The 13,937-nt window shown below is 51.7% G+C and overlaps 2 protein-coding genes across 4 annotated transcripts in view; one reads left to right on the forward strand and one right to left on the reverse strand.

Annotated features, from left to right (window-relative positions):
* The window catches only part of cand1 (cullin-associated and neddylation-dissociated 1), a 24,525-nt gene continuing 10,588 nt past the window's right edge, over window positions 1-13,937 (reverse strand). Inside the window, exons 1-26 of one of the 3 annotated variants that reach the window (XM_054768851.1) lie at window positions 10,272-10,737; window positions 9,418-9,493; window positions 7,514-7,581; window positions 7,286-7,440; window positions 7,088-7,211; window positions 6,936-7,023; window positions 6,697-6,865; window positions 6,531-6,636; window positions 6,321-6,466; window positions 6,101-6,252; window positions 5,888-6,028; window positions 5,078-5,219; window positions 4,796-5,004; window positions 4,547-4,715; window positions 4,375-4,464; window positions 4,161-4,314; window positions 3,862-4,099; window positions 3,604-3,792; window positions 3,387-3,530; window positions 1,886-2,021; window positions 1,575-1,751; window positions 1,419-1,514; window positions 1,173-1,342; window positions 932-1,096; window positions 752-859; window positions 1-651 (exon numbers count right to left, since the gene is read on the reverse strand). In XM_054768851.1, the coding sequence (XP_054624826.1) occupies window positions 427-651; window positions 752-859; window positions 932-1,096; window positions 1,173-1,342; window positions 1,419-1,514; window positions 1,575-1,751; window positions 1,886-2,021; window positions 3,387-3,530; window positions 3,604-3,792; window positions 3,862-4,099; window positions 4,161-4,314; window positions 4,375-4,464; window positions 4,547-4,715; window positions 4,796-5,004; window positions 5,078-5,219; window positions 5,888-6,028; window positions 6,101-6,252; window positions 6,321-6,466; window positions 6,531-6,636; window positions 6,697-6,865; window positions 6,936-7,023; window positions 7,088-7,211; window positions 7,286-7,440; window positions 7,514-7,581; window positions 9,418-9,493; window positions 10,272-10,339 (3,705 nt within the window). In that variant the 5' untranslated portion in view covers window positions 10,340-10,737 and the 3' untranslated portion in view covers window positions 1-426. Of the gene's footprint in view, window positions 652-751; window positions 860-931; window positions 1,097-1,172; window positions 1,343-1,418; window positions 1,515-1,574; window positions 1,752-1,885; window positions 2,022-3,386; window positions 3,531-3,603; window positions 3,793-3,861; window positions 4,100-4,160; window positions 4,315-4,374; window positions 4,465-4,546; window positions 4,716-4,795; window positions 5,005-5,077; window positions 5,220-5,887; window positions 6,029-6,100; window positions 6,253-6,320; window positions 6,467-6,530; window positions 6,637-6,696; window positions 6,866-6,935; window positions 7,024-7,087; window positions 7,212-7,285; window positions 7,441-7,513; window positions 7,582-9,417; window positions 9,494-9,555; window positions 9,606-10,271; window positions 10,738-13,937 lie in introns of those variants that run through there. The other 2 variants (XM_054768852.1, XM_054768853.1) reach the window with 2 other exon arrangements.
* The window catches only part of grip1 (glutamate receptor interacting protein 1), a 23,267-nt gene continuing 20,999 nt past the window's right edge, over window positions 11,670-13,937 (forward strand). Inside the window, exon 1 of the mRNA XM_054768859.1 lies at window positions 11,670-11,890. Within this exon, the coding sequence (XP_054624834.1) occupies window positions 11,836-11,890 (55 nt within the window). The 5' untranslated portion in view covers window positions 11,670-11,835. The remainder of the gene's footprint in view (window positions 11,891-13,937) is intronic.

Consider the following 13,937-nt stretch of genomic DNA (forward strand, 5'->3'; position numbering starts at 1 on the left):
AAACTAAAAAAAAAAAAAAAAAAAAAGTCCTCAGGCATTGTTCAGTTTGTAACACGCCGGCTGTCAGTCACCCGGCAGCGGCCAATCGGGTCGCAGCGGCTGCCAAAAGAAAAAAATCCACGATGGAAACAACTCACCAGAAAACAAACAGGAAGTGGGAGGAGCTTCCAATCTTCTCAATTAACTTTTTTCTTTTTTAACTTGTTCTTTGTCTTTGTCCGTGTGTGGGCTGCTTGTGTCAGTGCAATGCATCATGGGGAACGACCGATCGCTAAGAGAGGGTGTGTCACTACGAGTGTGTTTGTGTTGTTGTCATGGAAACATGCTGCGAGGTTAGCGCTCCAGCAGCAGCGGGTGTGTGTGTGTGTGTGTGTGTGTGTGTGTGTGTGCGTGCGTGCGTGTTGCATTGTGGGAACTTTTGCGTCTTTAGCTGGTGTCCATAGACTCCATGTTGGCCGAGCTGGAGTCCCTCTGGATGGAGTCAAAGATGGCGGCCAGCTCCTGATTGGATGAGATCTGCGACTGGAACTCTGACATGAGCGGAGACTTCTCCGCCTCAGGGATTGTCAGCAGCGCCACCACGGCCCGCATCGCGGAGCGCTTCAGCTCGTCCTGCTTCTCAAACTCCTGCTTCACCGAGTTGGCCTTCACCTGAACGCACCACACAGCACAGCAGCACTTAGCCAGCGCTCTCTATCATCCACATGTAGCTGCAAGGTCGCCCCCCGCTGGTACTTCACAGCGTGCGTACCTTGGTGGTGCACGTGGCTCTGAGCGGCTCCACCAGTCTGTCCAGCCTCTGCAGGACGGCGCTGGGACAGAGAGACGACAGTCGGGCCAGCATGAGGAAGGTGAGCATCTAGGAGACACAGGGGACATTCAGGACAGGCTGGTGACCGCTGACAAGCTTTGGGGGAAGCAGGCGCGCCACCTTGATGTCGTAGTGGTCCTTGAGGCCGTCCTCCACGTGGTTGAGGAAGGTGAAGATGTCGATGCGGTCCAGGCAGCTGTCCAGCAGAGTGTACATGCACTCAAAGGCGGCCTTACGCAGGTCCAAGCCGTCGTCCACCGTGTGCTTGAACGGGCCCATCTCCACCTGCGCACAGTAGTGTCAATCTAACCACTCACACATCATCATAGCCATCAATCACCATCACCATCATCATCATCACCTCGCGAATCAGCTCCTTGCGGACTTTGGTCTCGTTGTAGAGTTGTGGTAGAACCGAGTCCAGCAGCTCTCTGATCAGACTGGGCTTGTTGTGGGCCGCAGAGTTGAACGTCACCAAGGCCACACGCCGCACGTTCAGGTCCGGATCCTCCAGCGTCTTCAGGAAATCACCTGACAGGAAGCAGCCCATCAGTCACAGCCAGCTGTAAGCAAGTGAACACACGGTCCCGCCTCCACGAGGACGCACCTATACAGTTCTTGAGCAGGGGGTCTATGGGCTGCGGCTGGTCCGAGATGGTGAACTTGACCGCCGTGACCACTGAACTCCTGGCGTACGACGAGCCTGCGCACACGCAGTCAGTGGGAGGTCTAGCTGGTGAGTCAAGATGGCAGGGGGCCTCACCTGACAGCAGGTATCCTTTGAGGCGCGGCAACAGCGTCTCAGGGTTGATGAGCGTCAGTTTGCCCAAACACTCGGCCACCACGTTCCTGGTTCCCTCCTCCTGACACTCACAGTGTTTGAGCAGCAGCGTCCACACCGACTCCACGTACGGCTTCAGGCCTGACACAGATGCGGAACCTCAACACACACACACACACACACACACACACACACACACACAGACACACACACACACACACACAGCAGCATTAAAACTGGTGCACACACACACACACACACACACACAGGCGCACATGGGCGAGAGCTCTCACTGATGATCTCTTTGAGCGAGTGCAGCAGGAGGTACTGTCGTTTGGAAGAGGAGATCTCCTGCAGGACGAAAGGCAAATATTCTGGAAGGTTCCCCACGGCGATGCTGCCCAGGGCGTACGACGCTGCTGACTTGACCTGAGACAGATGGGGAGAGGCGGAGTCAGCGGTGATTCAAGATTGAAAAGTTTTATTGTCATATGTACAATAAAACTGGTGGTTCTGCTATGCAATGAAATTCTTATTCTGTTCATTCTCCCAAGAAAAGAAAGAAAACACAAGAAAAAGAATAAGAACATAAGAAACATAAATACTAATAAATTAAGCAACAGATAATACAGATAAATAAATAAAACAAACAAACAAAAATAAATAAATAAATAAAAGTTGTTATGAGTGTGTGTGTGTGTGTGTGTTGCGTGAGGCGTGTGTGAGTGCTTCGTTGAGAAGCCTGATGGCCTGTGGGTAAAAGCTGTTTGCCAGCCTTGTGGTCCTGGACTTCAAACTCCTGTAGCGTCTGCCTGACGGTAGGAGTGTGAATAATGAGTGTTGTGGATGTGTGCTGTCCTTGATGAGGTTGTGTGTTCTGCGTAGGACTCTAGTTTTATAAATGTCTTGCAGTGAGGGGAGGGCTGCCCCAACAATGTTCTGTGAGGTCTTGATCACCCGCTGGAGTGCCTTCCTATCACGTGTTGTACAGTTACCGTACCAAACAGTGATGGAGGCGGTAAGGACACTTTCCATAGTGCATCTGTAGAAGCAACTCAGGATTGTGGTGGACATGCCAAATTTCCTCAGTCTTCTCAGGAAGTACAGTCTCCTTTGGGACTTCTTCAGAATTTGTTGGGTGTTGTGAGACCAGGTGAGGTCCTCGCTGATGTGTGTGCCAAGGAACTTGAAGGTTTTCACCCTCTCCACCTCAGTCTCACCAATAAACAGGGGTCTATGTGGCTCCTTTTCCCTTGTTCTTGGGTCGATGATCATCTCTTTAGTGTTCTCTGTATTGAGAAGGAGATTGTTATCACGACACCAAGCTATGAGGTCCGCCACCTCTCTTCTGTATGATGTTTCAACACCACCAGTGATCAGGCCGATGACTGTAGTGTCATCCGCAAATTTAATGATGCTGGTGTTGTTCTGGGAGGCCACGCAATCGTAGGTGAAGAGCGTGTAGAGGAGCGGACTCAGCACACACCCCTGTGGGGTCCCAGTGCTCACAATTCTTGAGCTGGATGTGCGATTGTGGACTCTGACTGACTGGGGCCTGCCTGTTAGAAAGTTAAACACCCAGTTACAGAGGGAGGGAGACAGGCCAAGTGTGAGGAGCTTATTTGTGAGTTTGTGGGGGCTGACTGTATTAAAAGCAGAGCTATAGTCTATAAATAGCATTCTGACATATGTGTCCTGGCCCTGTAGGTGAAAAAGGGCTGTGTGGATGGCAGTGTTGACTGCATCATCCGTGGACCGGTGATGTGGATACTACGAAGTGGCGGTGAGGGTTACCTCTTCACTGGAGGACGAGAAGGCGTCCAGGATGACCGTCTTGAGCTCTGGTTGGCTGCTGAGGTCCACGTGATGTCCCACCTCACCCAACGAGAGCAGAGCCAACAGCCTGATGGAGTCTGTGGAGCGACTGTTCTTCACGTCCTGACACACAGCGGAACAAACGACACCTTGTGACTGCACTGAAGTGGGCGGGGCTCCAGCAAGCGCGGCTCACCTGGATGAACTGTCCGACCACGGCGGGCCCCTCGGCGGGACACGCCCGCGTCAAAGCGGCCACACACTTGGCGATAGAGCAGTACGCCTGCTTGTGCGGCAGCGCAGCGCTCTGGGAGTAAACCGGACCTGTCAGCATCCTCAGCAGGTCCATGTAGCCCAGACCCGGCGAGTCTGTGGACACCAGAGCCTGCCAGCGCACAAGCGCATGTTAGTGGGCGCGCCTCACCCCGCCTCGCCGCGCCGAGGATGCGTGTACCTGGTAGAAGTCCAACATTGCGGATAGAGCGCCGCCCTGCAGCAGCGGGGATCGGACCAGTGTGATGAGCTGCTGCAGGATGTTGCCGCCGCTCAGCTGGCTCAGCAGGGAGGGGTGCGTCACGGCCAGCGTGGACAGGAAGCTGAGCGCCATCTGGGACACGTGCATGTCGCTCTCCGAGATGAGAGGCGGCAGCTCGGCCAGGACGGCGTCCACCATGACGGGCGTCACGGCGGAGCTGACAAAACAAAGTCAAAGCGTGAGTGGCGGGCGGGGTGTGGCCAAGAGGCGGGCGGTACCTGTAGTTCCTGAGCAGAATGTCGAGTGCGGCCAGCGTGCACAGCTTCAACGCTCGCTGGTTCTTCCGCAGGAAGGAGGCCAGGATGGGGATGGCGTCAGGGAGGACGGGTCGCAAGTCAATTTTGAGCGGCGAGCCAGCGATCAGCGTCAGGGCTTTAAAAACAAACATGTGTGTTCATTTGCATATTCATGAATATTCATGAGCATCTCCACCTTTGACCGTGGTCAGCCGCGTGATTTCGTTCTTCAGACGCTCCAAAAATATCAAGAGTGTCCCGTGAAGTTCAGTGGGGAGGCGGTCACCTAGGCAACCAGACAGGAAGAGACGGTCAACGCAGGAAGTGGCGATCAAGACAAAGACGAAGACGAAGACGAAGACGGTTACCGAGGTTGCAAATGATCTGACCCATGCAGGAGATGGCGCGCTCCTTCACCTCCTGGTCGATGTCCGCAGCTTTAAGGCGTCTGATTGTGCAGCTGAAAAGGTCACTGATGTACGGGGAGGGGTCAAAGCCGTCACAACCCTCTGATTGGCTGTCCAGGGGTCTGATAACCTATCAGAGAGCAGAACGAGTCCGGCAGGTGATGAGGCAGCAGACAGGTGAGCTAAAGAGCAGCTGAAGATGAAGGTCACCTTGACCAGCTGCTGAGTGACCAGCAAGGCCTCCGAGGTGATCTTATAGAAGGGGTCTCCCACGCAGGCCACCACGGGCGGGACCAGGGCGGGCACGTGGGCGTGGAAGGCGTGGGCGGGGTGCGTGACCATGATGACGTGGAGGCACGCCAAGGCGTCGATCTTCAGGTTGGAGCTGCTGGACTTGTCGTTGAGGGAGAAGATGATCCCTGGAAGACACGGCATCCCGTCAGCGGGCCCTCGCGCACCACCTTCGCTCGCCGTCCGTCACGTGACACCTACCAGGCACCAGCACGGGGATGTGCTGGGTGAGCGCCCCCGGGAGGACGTTGACCAGCTCCGTCAGCATGTTGAAGCAACACTGGCGAGTTTTCACGCTCTTCTCCTTCAGCTGCTTGTGGAGCGCTTTGACGATCATGGCCACCTGGGGGGGTGGGGGGGACAAACATCAAACTCAGCCAAGCTGGTGGGGGGCATCCTATGGAAAACGTGTCGGAGTGGGGAGCATTGCCACTGTTTCTCATACATTCATTTATTTATGGTGGCCCGCCACAGTCACATTTCCACCGCCACAGAAGGATTGCTTTGTTGTTTTTTTTTTACATTTGGAATGTTCACCCTAAAAAGAAAAACTGAAAAAGTGAAAAAACCCCAACATGCATTTGTTCAGGAAGTTGGGTTGGTAACGTCTAAATATGACGAGTGTAAGGACATGAAAAAAAAAAGGTCAAATAAAAACAGCAAAAATGAAAAACTGTAAGATTTGGAAGGAATTTGGGTTGAGTAAAAGTTCTAACATGATAATAAACCAAAACCTGACAAGAATAAAAACGTAATATTGGAGGAAAAATGGAGAAAAAAGTTGAAATATCAATTTAAAAAAAACGCAAAAATATAAAAACGTGCAATTTAAGAAATTTTGTTGACTAAAAGTTATGTCACGATAAATAAAGTGAAAATAATAAAAGAAATAAATGAAAAAAATGTATGAAATATCCATATAAATAAATAAAAACAGCAAAAATGGGAAAAACAAACGGAAGTGTAAGGTAACACACACACACACACACACACACACGTCCAAGCAGTCACCTGACTCTGCAGCATGGTGAGGGGCGTGTCCCCTTGCTCCATGGCGTCCGGGTCGGCCAGCCAGCTCTGAGCTGGTCTGGTCTGCTTGAGCAGGGACAGGTAGGCGTGGAAGACGTCCGCCTTGACGTTCTCCTCCCTCTCCTGGGGAGGCACACACACGAGCATGAGAGGGCTGGGGGAGGGGGATGGGGTGAGGCGGTGACGGGGCTCCACCTTGAAGCGGCAGACGAGGGCGGGGGACACAGAGCGGTAAAACTCGGGCAGCATCTCGTGACGCGTGGAGACGACGGCGTCCAGGCACTTGGCCGCCGCCCGCCGCACCTTCCAGCTCATGTCGTCGTCATCGCTGTACTCGTCGTCGCTGCCTGGGCGGAGGGGACGGACACGGTCAGATGTCCTACACGGCGGCGGACGAGAAATCGACGACGCCTACCTTGGTAGTCTTCGTCGTTCTGCTCGGCGTCCATGGCGTTGTCGTCCTCGTCCTCGTCGTCGAAGTTGTAGTTGGGGTCGTAGGTCAAGTAGCGCAGGCAGATGGAGATGACGGTGGGAACGTGGGCGTAGACTTCTTTTGGACACCTGGAGGAGGACAGGCGAGGGTCATGGCGAGTCGGGTCCCGGCGGCGTTTGAAGGCGTGCGTACCTCCTGACGAAGGACTCGAAGGCCTGGATGCAGTATTCGCGCAGCTCGTCGTCGTCCACGTTGCAGAACTTGACCACCAGCGGGATGATCTTCTCCAGGTACTCCCCTGGGGGGGACAAAGGAGATGAGTACACTTCAGGACGAAGGTGGGGGGGTGCGTTCTCACCGATCCTGTGCCCCGCCTGTCTGCTGATGGCGGCGGTGCACTGGATGTACGTCCTGGTGGTGGACATGTTGTCGTTGCGTCCCAGCTCGCTCAGCAGGTGCTCGATCAGGTCGATGAAGACCAGGTTGCCGCAGGACATGACCAGGTGTCCCAGCGCCATGATGGTCCTCTGCAAGAGCCCGGCGGCGTTACCGCGGCGACACAAACACAGTTGATGCCGGGAGGGGGCGGGGCTTTACCTTCCTGACGGCCAGCCTGGGGGAGGTGAGCTGAGGGAGCAGGCAGCTGAGGATGGAGGGGTGGAAGTTGACCAGCAGACCCCCCTGTCTGAAAAGACCACACGTTAAAGCCTCGGACAGCGATCCAAGATGGCGGAGGTGCCGGCGGCTACCTGCACAGCATGTCGGCCATGATGTCCAGCGCCTCCAGCTGCACCGACACGTCCTCCTGTTTGGCGATGGCGCTGGTCAGACGACCCGTTATCTTCTTGCAGACGCTGGCGGCCAGGGCGGAGCCTGAAACAGGTGGGGGAGGAGTCAGGCGACAGCCGCCACCGTGGTGGCGTGACGAGCGGAAGACGGCATCTGACCGCTGGAGGCGGGTGGCAGCTCGCCGATGACCGTTTTGAGGCCGATGGAGGAGATGTCCCTCAGCTGCTCCTTGTCCGACAGCATGTTGGTGCACAGCGTGTCCACGATGGTCTCCACCTGGTACTCCTTCACCTTGCTCACCAGCGGGCCCAGGCTGACAACACACACCGCCTCGTCAATCACACATCAATCATCCATCATCATCACACCGTGTCGTCCACGTTTACCATTTGACGGCCAGGTTCTGAACTTCTCCGTTCTTGTCCTCCAACAGTTTAAGAATCATCCTCACCACCTGTCAATCACACGCTCCCATCATTATGGAACACCACAAATAGCTGCATGCTCGCCCTCGCTCCAACACATACGCTCACTCCTCACCACTTCATGGCTTCACTCAGTCACGCTTTTTCTAAGTATATTCATCAACTAGGAGCGCAGACCTCCGCCAAGCACCTTAGATCCCTCCCTATATAGTGATTTGCTAGCAGGGCTTACATGCTAACATTAGCATTGCAACACCTAGCATAATAGTGGTGTTTTATTAAAGCTATGAAAATGCTTAAAAATGCTACTACAAAATATTAGCATGCTAATATGTAGCACGATAGTGCACAAGCGTTTTTATATTTGTCTAGCGAGGAAAATGGCTAAAAATTATACTGTGCTAATGCTAACATGATAGCAATGCTAACGTGCTAATGTTAGCATGCTAACGCCTAGCATGATAATGCTAAGCGTGTATATATGTGCCTAGCTAGGAAAATGATAAAAATGCCACTATTCTAATTAACATCAGCATATTAGCACCTAGTATGATAGTGTTAAGTCTTTATATAAGTGTCTACCTATGAAAATGGCTAAAAATGTAACTATGTTAATGTTAGCATGCTAACAATGCTAACATGTAGCATAATCGTGCTAAATCTTGATAGTGTCTACCTAAGAAATGGTTTAAAAAGCTACTATGCAAATGTTGGCATACTAGCAATGCTACCGTGCTAACTAGCATGACAAGTCTCTATACAAGTGTCTATAAGTCTTTATATTAGTATCTACCTATGAAAATAACTAAAAATTGTATGCTAAGGTCAACATGCTCACAATGCTAACATTAGCATGCTAACCCCTAGCATGATAGCGCAATGTACCTGGAAGGCTAACTGTTCCAAATGAGTTGAGAATTTTGACTTTGGAACGGTCTGAATCGGTTTACAAATGTGGCAGACGTAGCAGGTAATAATAATCATAATTAGCTTAAGGGGAAAACCCCCAAAATGTGATCGCTTCTTCAATATCTCATCCCGACAATTCCTGAAAAGTTGATCCAAATCCATTCAGAGCTTTTCCAGATATTCCCAACACAAACAGACAGAAAACGTAATAAAATGCTTCTGTTTTGTGGATGCTACGGTCTATGGTTGCTACTCAACAAATATGCATATTTAAGCCTTTTTTTTTTGCCTAGATGACTCACTTTCAAGCCTAAAAATGGCCAAATCAGCTGTGTCCAAACGCTTTTCCGGCAATGAACATGCTAAGAAATTAAGCATATTTCAAGAAAAACATGCAGCTCAGCTTTGTCATACACTAGGTGAAAAAGACTACTTGTATTTTTGTTGCCGTTTTTTAGTTTTCCAACTATTTCAACTTTCTTCTTAAATAGTTTTTGTACATTTTCTTTTCATAATATCAGGACCTTACTCCCATATTATTCTTCATGTAGTATTGTACACTGGTCACTAGGTGTCAGTAATGTTACTGTAATGGTGCCCGAGACACACAAGCACCAGACTTGGTCGCCGGAGCGACAGGCCTTTACTGCAACTTTGAATGATCCCGAGTAAAAATGTATTTAAAAAAGGTCCTAACGGTTTTTCTATGTCTACTATGTCTTATTTTCTGTTATTATGTCTACTATATTGGGTAATAGGAGCGTCAAGGTGACTATAGGGGTGTTATAGCACGTCTAGAGGGCTCTAATTACAGGTTTTATATGCTGTAACCACAAAACTACCTAGGATTTCTATGTGAGGAATCATACTTGGAGGAAATTCACTTGGCACGGTCGGGCCTGGAACCAGTTACCCGCCATAAACGAGGACTACTGCACTGACGTGTGTGAACGGACCTTTCTCTCACTGTCGTCGTCCAGTTTGATGGAGTCTTTTTGGAGCTCTGTCATCAAGTCGTTGGTGGCCATGAACCTGCACATACAAACTTGTTTAAAAACATGTCAGTGCTCTTTATCTTTAGTGTAAGTACTTGCCGCTTCATACATCACAGCCTATCATAGCAACACCCACATCATCATCTTAAGTGCGACATTAAAGGATGGAAGAGCTAGCAGAGATCACAAACGTCCTGCAGCTTGTCATGATGCCGTTTGCCACCACTGTGTGGTTGTCTTCATGTGTCGTCATTGTGTGCACCAAAGCATGACAGCGCCACTTTGAGCGCCGCTTCGCATGTCAACAAACATGGCAGAGCTACCTGCCCGCCAATCACGCTGCCAGCACCGCGCTGGTCCGAGTGCAAAGTGACAGAAATGTCAAGCTAGCTGCTCCACGGCCAGGCTCTGCTGTCCTGCACAGACGTGCACCGCTGAACATCACACGCTTGCCTCTACTGGCAGCGTGCTAGCTTGCAGCATGACAAGTTGGGAAATGCCACTGCTAGTGGAGCAGCTAACTGCTAACACACAAGCTTGTCAGTCGTGAACATGACGCTGGCCGTCTACCGACACTTTGGCACCGCGAGAGACAAACACGCACGCTCATCAAACCGAGCCCCCAAAGAGGAGTTTGCGGTGGTGCTGGGCTAGCTAGCGATGTGACGACGATCAGACAGGTGGCAGGCTAACAGCTAGCATGCTAGCCCGGGCCCTGACACAGCAGCGGCGGCTACTAGCCGTGGCTTCGGCAGACATTTTAAATCAGTGCATCCGCTGCCGTGAAAACGACAGTGCTTCGCTTCAACCCCCACCTGAAATCCTTGTCGCTGGAGGTCATTTTCTCCAGCAGGTTGGAGATGTGGTACGAGGCGCTCGCCATGTCGGTGTCGTTAGCCTGCCGCTAGCTGACTGCGCTCGGTGTGTTCCGGGCTGCCGAGTACACTGCGGTCGCTTCTGTCTTCCGTCGCTCCTTCTGTTTCGCTCCCGAACTCTGCGAGGTTCTGCCGGTGTGTTTGCTGCTGCTGCTGCTGCTGCTGCTGCCAGCTCTGCTTGCTGCTACAGCGACTGTGTCATTCCGGGCCGCAGAGTTTCGTGTGTTTGAATGGAGCTCCCGTCTGACCGCAGAGAGGCGGGGCTAGCGGAACTGGACGCGGCGGGGTCAGAGGTCACACTTGGAGCGGAGGTTTCTTTTTGTTTCCTATTTACTCCCATCGAGCCGATCGATGATCGGATGTCACGTGGAGCATATCTAAGCCAACATAAAGTTTGTGTAGTGACGTCATCATTAGCTGCTCCAACAAACTGTGTGTGTGTGCGCGCGCGCGCGCACGTTCCCGCAGGACTGCAATCTAGTTGTGGCGCCGGCGGGATGATGTAATGACGTAACAGTTGAATTTGCGTAAAGCGAGTCCGAGTGGGAAAAAGTCTCTTTTTGACGTTACAATGTGTTGATGACGGCGGCGATGAAGGTGCACCGATACTTATAAAAGATGCTTTTAAGCATCAAAATGTTTCACGGTGGACGAGTGGCTAGCGAGTCATGGGCCTCACAGTCAGGAGACGGAGAGTGGGAATCACCTTCACAGGAGAGGCTCCAGCCCACCATTCACCCAACATACGGGACAAGCGTTATGTCGAAAATGGTTCACTGTTGCCCCCTGAGGAACAAGGTGGTATTGCCTCGTCTTGCAGTACCACGCTGGTCCACATGAGGCAGCAGTGAGCGCAGGCAGTATGACAATCCGAGAGCGCCTCAGGAGTGAATCACAATAATGGGAATGAATGAATGAAAAAGAGTCCATATTGGGGTCAGACTCAGTGTTCTACTTCACTACCTCTATTCTTAACCGCTCTGTCCCATCCACCCCCCTCATCAACTTTGTAGCAACACTGTCACCAAAAGTGTGTGTGTGTGAAGGGGTGAATTCCTCAGAGGCAAGTCCAGACAAGGATGTGTGTGTGTTGGAGGCTACAAAGATAAATGTGGCCCAGGGTGAAAGTGCGCACTTAAGACGTTATTATAATCAACATCTTATAATATGTAAATGTACATCGTATAACTCATACGGCGTTGTATCGTTCCAGTGGCTCTTCGTGACGTCATCAAGTCACCTCTCCCTCCCTCCCCCCAAGACTTCACAGGAGAGGGAGGGGGTCGAGACACATACAAAGAGAAGGAGAGCGAGAGAGAGAGAGGGGCGGGGGGCTCGCGTGCAGACGTGAGGTAGAAGGGGGAAGAGCGGGAGGAGGAAGAAGAGGGAGGAAGACGACGCTGCTAGCTATACAAGCTAAAGCTAACTAGCCATGTTGTTGCTGCTGCTGCTGTGTGTCTGCTAGCGGCCCGCCCTGGACTCCCTATCCGCCCTGAGGTGCATCATGCCCGGCTGGAAGAAGAACATCCCAGCCTGTCTGCAAGCGGACCAGGAAGGGGGTAAGAACCGGCCCTGCCGAACCGCGAGCGTACCCTCAGTGTGGGTGGGTGGGTGTGTGTGGTACGTACATGCCTATGCGCGTGCGTGTGCGTGTGCCGGTACAAACTGTGGCGCGCGGCGCCGGTACAGCTTGGCGTGCACACGGCTGAAAGTTGACGCTGTGCATGCGTGCGTGTGTGTGAACGCGTGCTCGTCTGATCTTAAGCAAGGTGACGTGACGTGACGTGACGGCGCTTCACGTTAGCATAGTCAGCAGGTTAGCTAGCAGGCCGACCTCACGCTGCCCCCCTGGCCGTGGGAGGTGCTCCTCCTCCTGAGGAGGCCAGCTAGCCGGCCTCCTTGGACTGGCGTTTGGATGAAATGTGTTATTATATGGGAGTTCACACGTCAGCATCCTTCAATGTAACCTTAACATCACTGCACGTGACGTGAGGTTTTTATGCTATTCATATTCATGTCATCATTCGCGTGCAGGTGACTGATCATGAGGTGATGTCATGTTATATTATTGGCTGGCTAAGCTGACGTCCATCATGGACAACACCTCTCACCCGCTACATGACACTGTGGGTTCTCTTAGCAGCTCCTTCAGCAGCAGACTGTTACACCCACGGTGTAAGAAGGAGAGGTTCCGCAGGTCCTTCATACCGACCCCTGTCAGGCTCTACAACACCTGCACCACCTGAACCATGTTGTAGTCAATATGTATTCTTTACTTGCGTATCTTGCTTGCTGCTGTAACAAGTGAATTTCCCCGATGTGGGATGAATAAAGTACAAATACAAATTACATATTTCTGCAAGTCAGAAACCAACCTTTGACGATTTAATGATCAGTTTTTGCCTGGTAGAAGCCTGTGAAGGTGTCCGCTGTCTTTTATGATCATGTGTTATAGATATACATTACCAGGCACATATGTGGTATAGATATACATTACCAGGCACATATGATCATGTGTTATAGATATACATTACCAGGCACATATGATCATGTGTTATAGATATACATTCCCTGGCACAAGTTTGGAGACACTTTCTCATGCAATAACATGATAAAATGTCCCCACATTTTTGACTGGATATAATTGTTTGTGCAGTTCACATGCGGACCTCTCCATTTGGGGATGTTCCCAGTGCACGCTTGGACGAGTTTGGTGTGGAAGAACAAGGCCTCGGGTCCCAATGTCACTGACCTCTGGCCGCGGCCCGACTTGTAGAAATGAAAAAGCTGCTCTATAGCTGCAGTGTCATCACAATGTGATGTTCATTATGGGATGGAAGTGACATCAGCACCTCTTAAAGGACAATGTGTGTGTGTGTGTGTGTGATGGAGGTGTAAACCATTTTACTATTGTAGACTTGTGTCCTTCATTTGTTGCACCATGCACACACACACACACACACACACACACACACACACATCCCTGGGCAGTGTCCAGGTGGACGGTGAAGCTGCTGGCATCAAGCACACATTGTCATTTTCTGCATGAACAAACCCAGCGTGCACACACACACACACACACACATACACACATGGAGTAAACCTCTTTCGTGTGTGTGTGTTGTGAGTGTGAAATCTTGTTCGCCTTCCACGTGGCGCGCTAACGAGCTGCCGTCGGAGAGGTGCTGCGCCTCCTCTTGGCTTCGGTGCCATGCAGCGGCCTCGTGCATGTGCAGTGTGCGTGTGTTGTGTGCGTGTGCGGCCGCAGGCCGTGTCCGTGTGTGTCCATTAGGAATGAAGGTCGTCCATTAAGAAGATGTCCAAAGTGTCCCTCGGGCTTCATCAATCTCCCGCATCATGGCTGCCTGCCACTCCTGACCTATTTTACACACAGATGACATGTGCTGTCAGCGCGTTGTCTCACCGCCGCCAGCAGGGGGGGCAACGGCATAAGATGCTCTTTGTGTGTGTGCAGCGTGGAGAACACGATTAAACGCGCTCTGCCAGGCGTCCAATGGCGTTACTGAGAGACGTTTATGCAAATGAAGGCTCCTTTGGTCATTTTTAGCAGCCGCCTCGCTCAGCAGTGGAGTATCTCATCTTCTC

The sequence above is a fragment of the Dunckerocampus dactyliophorus genome, chromosome 2 (genome assembly GCF_027744805.1).
Source record: "Dunckerocampus dactyliophorus isolate RoL2022-P2 chromosome 2, RoL_Ddac_1.1, whole genome shotgun sequence".
Classification (NCBI taxonomy): Eukaryota; Metazoa; Chordata; class Actinopteri; order Syngnathiformes; family Syngnathidae; genus Dunckerocampus; species Dunckerocampus dactyliophorus.